The following is a 10,204-nucleotide window of genomic DNA, read 5'->3' on the forward strand; positions in this document are numbered from 1 at the left end:
GTAGAAAAATTCACGTTAGAAACATGGCAAGCACCTACTCAAGTACAGTTGAGATGTAACCACCAGACAAGACACGAACTTTTCTGCTTCTAAGACAGTTACTAAATAAAGGTAGCCACTATCCACCTGTAAACAGCTGCACAAAACTATAAAAGTAGATGTAAAAAGATACAGTTTAACATCGGGCTACATCACTTCGAAGCAAATGCAGGGCATTGCAAAATCCCAAACAAGTTAATACAACATTTCGAACGATTTCTTCATGAATTCTCATTACTATCACGTTGGTGTATGAAATAGTCCTAGAACTATAACATCATCAATAGAAGCAAGTGAATGGTTTGTTGTGAACCAGCTCAGCATAGTGATTTACGTGATGTGTTTCTACCTGTAGTTGCTCCCCTCGAACACAAAGCAGACAAGAATCCCACTCACATCCCCCAACCTTTTTATACATCCAATCAAATTTAGTGAAGCGTGTCTGCAGTGCCCAAATTCTATTACAAAGATAAAAGAATGTTGTTAGCAGAATGGCCCTGATCAGAAACCCGTGGGGAGCCAAGATAGCTTTAATATGCTACAAAAAATTTCATGATCGAAACTTCAGTGGAGAAATGAAGCCTGATAAGCTGGAGGGGGAGGAAGCCCACTACCAAACTGATAACCACTATACGAGTTAGTAGGATTGGTGTAACCGGAGGATCCACACACAGGTGACCCTAAGCCATCCGGAGAAAAAAGATACGTGCTGGAGAGGGAAACTGGGCTACGATTTCCACCTGCATATGTTATAGAGCAACCCCCTGGGCCACGACAATTATATGTATTCTGTACTTGCATACAATAACCAGTTACGCCCACACTCCCGTATTGGCCTCTGCCCGTGGAACCACGGCAATAGCTTCTATTGTCATTGTTATTGGCATTCGTAATAGCCGCATAACCAGCTCCAGCACCATTGCTAGCACGAGGTCGCTTGGTTTGAGCTTTAACAGCCACTGCTGCCTTTTTTCTATCTGACTTAGCCTTCTCTAATTGAGCTACGCGCCTTTGAAGTGGCATGGACGGATACTGACTTTGTAACTGATATTCTTCTATGCACTTCGGCACAGCTTTCAGTGCAGCCAGCTCTTTCACAGTAGCATCGTTCTGCAAAACCGAAACAATACCACTGGTGTTTCAGTTATCATTACAATAACTCAAAAATGTTGAAAAGGTGAATTGCTTGCTTAGATAACTGTGGTAGAGACTGTTTTAATGAGTAGTCACTGGTACCCAGTTGAGTAAAAATGATTATAAATGCTCCTGTAAAAAACGCTTAATAAAATGCCAACATCCGCCACAGGGATTCACAATGAAGATGGAACTTCACCAGTAAAACATCTTATCCTTAACGAGTTGATTTAAGTACTATTCAAAGTAGCAGCACACGTCATAAAGATATCCTTCAAGAGATGAACTAATATGACCTTCACTCGTTCTGACTCATTGAGTTCCTTCACAATAGATTGTGAATATATCTCTACTTAAGATTCCCAGAATATAACAGAGAGAAATGTACTGTCTTCACCATCCACCATCCATAATTATCAGAAATTCACTTGTGGGAGTAAACTAACTCTGCAGAGTATGTTGTGCAGCACCTGAGCAGCTGCTGAGCTGTTTCCAGTCTTTAGAATTAACTGTGCGGATCTTCGGGACTACTTTAGATAGACTTTTGACAAGGGAATGGGCTAAGCGCGATCCATTATTCCGAAAGAGTGAGCAAATGAGAGAGCGTCGATTTGCTTGCCTTTTTTGGCCAGCCTGTCCACGACATCTGTGATAGAAACAGACAATGATAAAAGATAGCAAATAATGAGTATATTTGAGCGAACCTACTCACTAAAACTACTGACACATGGTGTTTATCTGTGAAAGAATTCTCTAAAACTGTGAAGAGTCAGTGCTTAAGTATCCAGCAGTAGCCACATACCCTGTTTAGTTACAATAGTCACCAAATAGACGCGAAACACGTATTTTTAAACCCAAACAAATGACTAACCTATGAAGCACAGTCCAATTGTCTGATAAGATCATGGTAATCGTTGTTAGCATCTACTTGACTTATCTGATACTTATGACCACTTGAGTAAGATCAATGAACATTTATGCATGTGATGAGCACGGAACACAGCAAAGGGCATCAGAAGCACGCCAAAGAATGCTTAGTAAAATCACCTACTTACCAAAGAACCTAAGTTGGCCATCCTCGTTACGAAAGCATAGGACAAACTTCCGGCGAGACAAAAACAGAAGAAGCACACTTTCACATGCTTAATCCTTGAACGGGATTCAGTCTACCACAAAAACCTCACAGTAACGTCGAAGCCTGACTGGGTTAGGATAGAAAATCTGCTGGTCATTATGACAATCAATATACAACCAGGGCAGCCTTTAGGAAAGATAGGCAGGATCTGGTCACGAAACACATCAGAAAAATGGGGAGCACGGAAAGATGGAAAACAGCAGGAACCTCCGCCTCGACGCGTCCTGCTGCTAGAAATGAGAGAAGTTTCGTCAGTAAAAGAATATAATGCCTTGCGAAAAGTGCAGGTGGAGTTGGGTGCAAAAAACAAAGAAAATCGGTAGTGATCTGGAATAAGGGTGATAAGGAGCTAGAACTCTAGAGACCGCACGCAACGACATGAACAGGCCTGGGAGGCCTCAACGCGGCAGCACAGAGGAGAGACACCAACCTGGTATCTCGGCAGAGAGTCCAAGGGACTGGCAGAGCGCAGGGGTTTGCCTGCGCCTGGCAACAGGGGTGACAAGTTTGCACAGCTCGTCATCCTTATACTCCGTAGCAAATCCAAAGGTAGCAACGAGCTGAAGAAAAGCTTGAGCATCAAGAGAATAGCCAGCGGCATCTCCTTGCAGATCTATTCTGGACTTCCACTGGTCTGCTACCTGCTTGGCCGATTCCTTAACATTAGTAGGAACCACCGGGTGATCTGCTCCCAACACTGTGTCGGCTAAAACCAAAACCAGACACTCCAGAAGCAGAATACAGGCCCGACGGTTAGCCGAAACCCCTGATTCCTTATCCTTCTCGGAGTTCCCTTGCTGTCGCAAAGAAGGATTGATCATTGTCACACTGGCTGACTCGGGAAGGTGATACCCTTCCAAAGCTCCTAACACCATGCATGCGGGATCGATAGCACACTGCAGAGCAGAGGGCAATTCATTACGGAGGGCACCCACATCCTTCCGATGGTCGACAATGTACTTCCTTAGCCCATCGCCATCCATTATCTCGCAAAACGCCTGTAGCTGTGGGCGCACATGCACTTCAGGTACTACTGCTTTAGGAGCGTGAGCGGGAGCATTGTTAGTAAAAGTATTAATTGTGGGAGGAGAATCTGTGTTTGAGGTGACGGGAGCGATAATGATGATGTTGTCGGACTGCCTTGCAGGCACTGGCCCATTTGCACCCCCACCATGTTCAACAGGGGTGATGGTTGTGCTTCCAGCAGGCTTAGCAGGAGATGAACCATCTATTTCCATAGCTTGAGGGTTCAGATCAGGGCCATTGGTAATGGCTGTGCCCGTAGGGCGAGGAGACTCTGGTTTACTGGATGTTGTTTCAGCAGAGACACCGTTGATCAGAGGGCCCTTGAAGGCACTTTCAGCTTCAATGTGAGATCGTTCTTCCAGCCACTTGCGCTTTTCTTCGAAAAGCGACGCAAAAGCAGAGTCTTTCTGTTCCTGAACTCGGGAGAGCGTGGCCTTCTCCCGCAATGACAAAGCTTCGTCCCTGTTGTCAAGGGCCTTTAGCATCTCCTGGTACTTGATCTCAAAGGCTTTTTCCTTGGCTACCAGGTCATCGAGTCTCTTCTGCATTATTGACTCGAGTTCTACAAAATGGTCCTCGAATTCTTTCCACTCTAGAGTATAATTCACTATTGTTAATCTTTGAAGCTCCAAGTCTGCCATTAGTTTCTGCAATCGTTCCTTTCTAATCGGAACGGACTCTAACTTCTCCTTTGCCAGGTCTACGGCTGCGAAAACTGCTACGGCCTCCTGCTCTTGCAACCCCTCCTTTCTCACCTCCTTCGGATCCCCCTCCTTCACCACATTTGCCTCATTTCCCGTTGTTTCACTCTCCATCGCGATCCCTCGCAGACACCGTATTTTCTTCTCCTCCTCAACCCTCACCACAAGCACACGCACACACACCTAATATCCAAACAATCGAACAATCACAGCCAACACGATCGTGTCCAATTCACCAACTCCAATCAAAAGCAAATAAGCCCTAACAACCGTCCAGCATAAAACCTCCACAAATAAAGAAACCAAATTTCCAACTCTTCCCAGAGCCAAGGATTCTAAACTGCAAACCACAATCACGGCACGACCGAGAATCCCACAGCAATCCTGACAAACCACTAATACATTCTGTGGTCGGAGGAGCGAAATAGAACAATCAATCGGGCAATAGCTGGCGCCAAGTTCAAGCCCTTCTCCCGCTTGCTTGCTATTCCTCTCCTCCGAAGTGTTCCGCAGACAATACAGTCAACTCTTGATAAATTTTAACATTCCTTATTCTGCAATGAGTGTGGTTAGGAATGCTATTCAAAAACTGTCAACCCAAAAAACTGATTTCAGTGCGTAGTTACTAGATCCTGTAACTTCGTCTGATACTGACAAGGAGTAAAAAACGTCGACATTTTCAGCAAACTCAGCGAATCATTAAAGATAACATAAATTTAAAATTTCGACTTAATTAAATGTTAAGTTAACAAAATTCTCATTGATACAAATGAAAATTATAATAATTCTTGACCTTGAACGAATATTGTATTGTGTACCCTATCTGAACTGTTAAAAGTTAAAGAGGGTCGATGGTGCAAGGGTTGGCTTTGGTCTGCACTTGGAAACTTACGCAACTGCCTGAACGCCAATCGCACTTGGTCATAGTATAATGTTCTCCCATAATACATACGTGTACAGAAGAAATTGCGTTGTTGTTTTTTGTTTTGCAAAGTGAAGTAGAAGTCGGACACGATTACGACTCTCCGCTTTCTGCCTGTTTTGAGAATAGATGGTGTGGTATTCACCGATCGTACACTTCCTGACTTGACAGCTAGACTTCTTGTGGGTGTGAAGAGGGACCGATTTTCGCCGTCATCTACCATGTAAGGCCTGATTTGGTCTGGATTCAGCTCAATGAAACCTTGATGAAGAAGAGGTTTTGGTCTGGTAGATCGAATTTTCTGATGTTTGTAGTTTGGATTGCCTGATGAAACGCAAGGATAGTATTGTGGAGTAAAGGTCTTTCGAGCAGAGGATGGTTGCAATGGAGCTGGTAAATTAGGGTTTAGTTCGAGTAGTGGTGCATTGGACTGCGAAGTAAATTGAGCTTCTTGTAGATGGTTTCTTTGATAGAGTTACAATCGCGGATCAACAATTGAGAGAAATACGGGTTGGGATGGCAATCAACTCAGCTATGGTAACGTTGGATTGATATGTGAGTTTTAAGGAGAAGGAAAAACTTGACCTCGATACAGGTTTTCTTTTGAGATACACAGAGACCATGTACAGTTCAGAAGCACCTCCCCTGCCACCCGGCCGATCTCGGGAGCTGGCGCAGGCAGTGGTTCCTGCGGATTTTTCAGTGAAGCAGCTGTTGTGGCAAAACAGCGTACAACTGAGACAACATTTGCGGGAGCTTTTGGAAAACGCTGCGCTGCTCAAAGCTGTGTACGTATTGAAATCTTGTTAGTTTCTTAGTTTTATATCAACTGGTGCGCGAATCCTCTTGTCTGCGAAGTAACCCATCGATACATTCTGGTTTTAAGATTTTGTGAAATTGGATATCTATCGTTGGTCTTGCGAAATTCCTGTTATGCAGATTACTAATGCTTTGGGGTATGCTGCAGTGCGACAGAGTTAGAAATTTTCGAAAGTCGTGAATCCCTGAAAGATACTGCTAGCACGATCAAAGAATGCGTTTCCGATTTTCGCTCTTCTTCTGAGAAGCATGAAAGACTTTCTGTGACTGAAATTGGGGATGATTCCAGAGGCGTTCCTGCGACAGAGGCTCCATCAATGATTCAGGTCTCTGATAGGTCCACTACTTTGAATAAACATGCCATAGAATCACTTGAAAATGTTCCAGCCCTTGAGAGAGACTCCCTCCGTGCGGCTTTGCTCTCTGCAGTTCAGACTAGTGGCGGTTCCGAGGCACAGACAGTGGAAGCGGCCTTGGAATTGCAGAATCGTGTCACGAATTTATTGGCACCGCTTGAGGGAGCTTTGGGTGCTCCTGAGGGTTGGGAGCATGCTGCAGCAGCTGCTAGACTGAGGACTAAACGTGATAAAATTCAACGCAGTAGGAGATGGAGGAAGCGGAAGCGACAACGGATAGCTGAGACTCATCGTAAGGTTTGTTTTTCATGTTCGTCTCTTTTCCACTCTTCGTTCAAGTATTCTTTTCAGCTTTTCAGTGTTTGAGTATTCAACTCACCATTTCAATCTGTACTTACATCCGTGTAGTTAAACGATTAAAAATGAACGTTTTACTGGTTTCTGAATTGTTGGTTCAGTTCCTTTGTATGCTGTTTCCATGATGAGATTTGCATATTGTTATGGCATTGTGATTTTAATAGATGGCATATCGGGTTGGTTCACCTCTGGCGTATTCTGAGTGACGCAGACTTGTTCCATGTGCTGTATTGTCCATGGCAATATTGATATTATTTTTGCAGGAGCAAGAAAGTTTCGAAGAAGCCGACCACAACGTCGATGAATGGAGGGCCAGAGAGATTGCTAAGTCAATTGCTAGAAGCAAGGTTAGTATTGCCAAGGTGTCTGGAATGAGGATTTGTTTTTCGGCTATTCATGATTTAGAGGATGGCTCATATTTGTCGGAACGTTTCTGTATTTATTTTTGGCGCAAGACAACACTTCCCAATTCTACTCTTGAAGGGCTATATATATATATATATATATATATATATATATATATGAGTCCTATACTCTGCTGGGGATCATGCCAATTAGCTCCAAGGGTAGTTTCAGCTTTTCTTATTTTTTTTATTATGCATAGGATAGTTTTTAATTGAACTGTTTTATCTTGTTTCATTGCTGTGCAGATGGAGAAAATGAAAGAGGTCGCAGAGAAAAAGGCTAAAGAGGACAGAGCAAGACTAGAAGCTGAGGTTTTGTTCACCCTTTGTCTACGAAGCTGCTAAGTGGTTCCTGTGATTATTAGATTTATTTTTAAGTTCCATACCCAGTTCCATGTCACCAGTTGAAAATAATTATGATATTTCGCAGCTGGAGATGGTATTGATGGTCGAAAAGCTTCAAGAATTACGTGCCCTTCGCATTCAAAAGCTGAAAAAACAAGGTTATCAATAACTTGACAATCTTAACAATGTTCTGTTCTTGATATTTACTTCCATCTATTTTAGCACCTTCAAAATTAACATTTTATCCATTTGTTTGAACCTGTTTTTCTTGTGCATTGGTGGTAGGTTGTTTCTTTCCAGACGAGGACGACAAATTCATGGACAGAGTACGTGCAGCCGTTCAAGAAGAAGAGCGCCAGGCTGCTGCTGCAGCTGATTTTCGTGCAGCTGCGGCCGCCATAGCAATTGCTGCAAAAGCTGCGAAAGTTACTGGCCAAGTTTCTACTGCTTCCAAAGCAGATGGTGATAGACAGCTTGAGATTCAGCTTGAGGAAACTAGTGAAAGAGATTCCAATACTGTTCGGATAGACCCTGCTGATCAGAACGTAAGAGAGCATTGTCGAATATTCAGTTGTGAATCTAACGTTTTCTCTGCGTAGCAACTGGTTCTGTTATTATGCTCATGGCTCTCCTTGCCGTATTATCAAATGATCACTAACTGTAAATGTTGTGTTTCAGGTTGTTGAAACAACAATTAGTAGCAGCAATGCACAAAATGCGCAGGGGATAGGAGCAACGATACAAGAAGCTTACAAACTACCTGCCGAATTTCATCACTTCTATTACGGCAGTCAAGTGGACCTGGGAGCACTGATTGAGGTAAAAAGAAAATCATCACAGAGAATTACTGGTACGTCACATATGAGTTGCTACAGCTATGCAAACAAGCTAGAACATGATCCAGCTCCTTCAATCAACAGACAATTATGTGATGCATGATTTTCTTCCTTGTTGCCCACGCTAATAAACGTTGTTGATAATCGTTTTCAGGTGAGACGAGCATGGGATGCCTATCTCATGCCTGGTGGAAGGTGAGCTACTACCCTTACCACCTATGTCAGGTCACTCTGGCAAATTTAAACAACATTATGGCCGATGTTCAACTGACTTGATGTTTTTTTCCACTGCTTGATGCTTGATGGTAAAGTGTGTTGGCCAGGAGTGCTAAACGACACACCAATTAGAACATGCTGACTACTGATGAACGTGTTTTTTTGTTTATTTCAGTCGAATACCTGGCCACTGGGTTGAAGCTCCGCCTCCAGCAGATGCGATATGGGCTACATATTTGGTGCAACCCACTAGCAAAAAAGTTGAGGCAGAAAAGACCAGATTGAGTTAAAACGCAAAAAACCTAAGGAACGGAAAAACAGAAGACCAGGAAGATGAAGGTACTTGCCATGCGTAATGCGTGTTTTGACATTGCTATCTGTAACATTGATGGCGATGATCATGAAAACATGTGGTCATGTACTTGAGGTAATCACATTGTATTGTGGGGTTCACCCTGATAACTATACATGTCCGATGTTCTGAGCATCTGAGCCATCTGTATGTCGACATGTTTGATGAGAAATATTTAGAACTTAATGCAGCAAGATCCTCTGTCCATACTACATCTCTTGTATACTACATTTTCTTAAGTGCTGCAAAAGATCAATTTTTGGTTGGCATTGCCTAAGATATCTACTTTTGATTGGAAACTTAAAATATTTTTGTGTTTTATTGTTGGATCTGCGCTAATCACTATGCTAATGGCAATCACACGGCTGGTTGTGCTTGTGAGTTCTGTTGTTATGCAATGTGGAGGTAATGGCCAAACATGTGGTGCCTTGTTATGGTATCTCCATTGGAAGCGTCTCATCAGTATGTGTTGGTCATGCAAAGAGTGAAGCTCATTGTCCGCCATATCAAAAGTCGGATACATGACTTCTTGAATTGAGTGGATGCAAATCCCATCCAATTATAGTCTATTACAATGAAGTCCAAATCGACTGTAAATTCCGAAGTAAATTTTTATTTTCTTCTTGAAGACATCTAGAACCAACACAATGTATAAGTTAAGTACAATTCATTTGAGATTTCTAATATTTACAAATTAACATAAAACCCACAATTGATTGTAGATGTTTTCTTTTTTACTTTTTCATTATGTGTGATTTTAATCCTAATTCATAATATTCTATTGTATAACTTATTAAAAACCATTCATACAAAAAAATAAATGAAATCCTTTCTTTAAGTAGAATTTTTAAGAAATGAATTTTTAAATTGTTGTTCCTAAATGGAATACCTAAATCAATGTTATTATTTTTGGCAAGCTTATATTATGACAAACAAAAATTATATTGTATATAAACTTAATAAATATGTGTAATTTATATCTTATTTTTTTCTTCCAAAAAATAAATAAACTATGATCTTTTTGCAATGTTATTGTTTTTTTTATATAATCATTATGACAATAAATCACCTCCTATATTAATATATATATATATATATATATATATATATAGAGAGAGAGAGAGAGAGAGTGTTAGTTATTTAATTTTAATTTTTAGAAAGCATTTCATTGTTTTAGATTTTTAGAAGAGAAGGGTTTTTTCATAATCTTATTGTCTAAATGTATATATATATATATATATATATATATTTAAGTTAATTATATATTAATTAATATTATATGTAAAAAAATATTAAAATGATATAAGATTTTATTAAATTAATCCATCCATCATCACAAAACATATAGAATATTGGTGTTATTTGCATCATCATTACTAAAATTTATATTTGGATTAATACAATAATGGTTTTTTGAAAATGGAATTGGTATGATGATGGTCTTATGTCTGGTAGTAATAGCTAATTACCAACAACTATATTTAACAGTGTCATCTTTTTATCTTATATTGTCAAAAGCATATTTTCTTATATATTAAGCTAGTTTATAACTATTGTAATAT

General features: G+C 40.8%; 2 protein-coding genes across 7 annotated transcripts; one reads left to right on the top strand and one right to left on the bottom strand.

Annotated features, from left to right (window-relative positions):
* Positions 1 to 466: 466 nt before the first annotated feature.
* On the bottom strand, positions 467 to 4,620 carry LOC112281539 (uncharacterized). Of its 6 annotated transcripts, none has more exons than XM_090250040.1 (4): positions 2,739 to 4,620; positions 2,229 to 2,535; positions 1,644 to 1,819; positions 467 to 1,149 (listed from the first exon to the last, which is right to left on the bottom strand). In XM_090250040.1, the coding sequence occupies exons 1-2, from the start codon at positions 4,147 to 4,149 to the stop codon at positions 2,414 to 2,416; spliced, it is 1,533 nt and encodes a 510-aa protein (XP_090106166.1). In that variant the 5' UTR covers positions 4,150 to 4,620; the 3' UTR covers positions 467 to 1,149; positions 1,644 to 1,819; positions 2,229 to 2,413. The 6 variants fall into 6 exon arrangements, with proteins under 6 accessions (XP_090106166.1, XP_090106167.1, XP_090106164.1 ...); XM_090250041.1 differs by having other exon boundaries at positions 1,620 to 1,819; positions 2,739 to 4,300; XM_090250038.1 differs by having other exon boundaries at positions 2,229 to 2,538; positions 2,739 to 4,300.
* A 237-nt stretch (positions 4,621 to 4,857) lies between these two features.
* On the top strand, positions 4,858 to 8,921 carry LOC112281540 (U11/U12 small nuclear ribonucleoprotein 59 kDa protein). Its single transcript, XM_024518189.3, has 9 exons — positions 4,858 to 5,745; positions 5,925 to 6,429; positions 6,753 to 6,836; positions 7,140 to 7,205; positions 7,324 to 7,396; positions 7,524 to 7,783; positions 7,917 to 8,057; positions 8,229 to 8,269; positions 8,466 to 8,921. The coding sequence occupies exons 1-9, from the start codon at positions 5,579 to 5,581 to the stop codon at positions 8,578 to 8,580; spliced, it is 1,452 nt and encodes a 483-aa protein (XP_024373957.1). The 5' UTR covers positions 4,858 to 5,578; the 3' UTR covers positions 8,581 to 8,921.
* The last annotated feature ends 1,283 nt before the right edge of the window (positions 8,922 to 10,204 follow it).

Source organism: Physcomitrium patens, chromosome 4 (assembly GCF_059467195.1).
Source record: "Physcomitrium patens ecotype Gransden chromosome 4, ASM5946719v1, whole genome shotgun sequence".
In the NCBI taxonomy this organism is placed as follows: Eukaryota; Viridiplantae; Streptophyta; class Bryopsida; order Funariales; family Funariaceae; genus Physcomitrium; species Physcomitrium patens.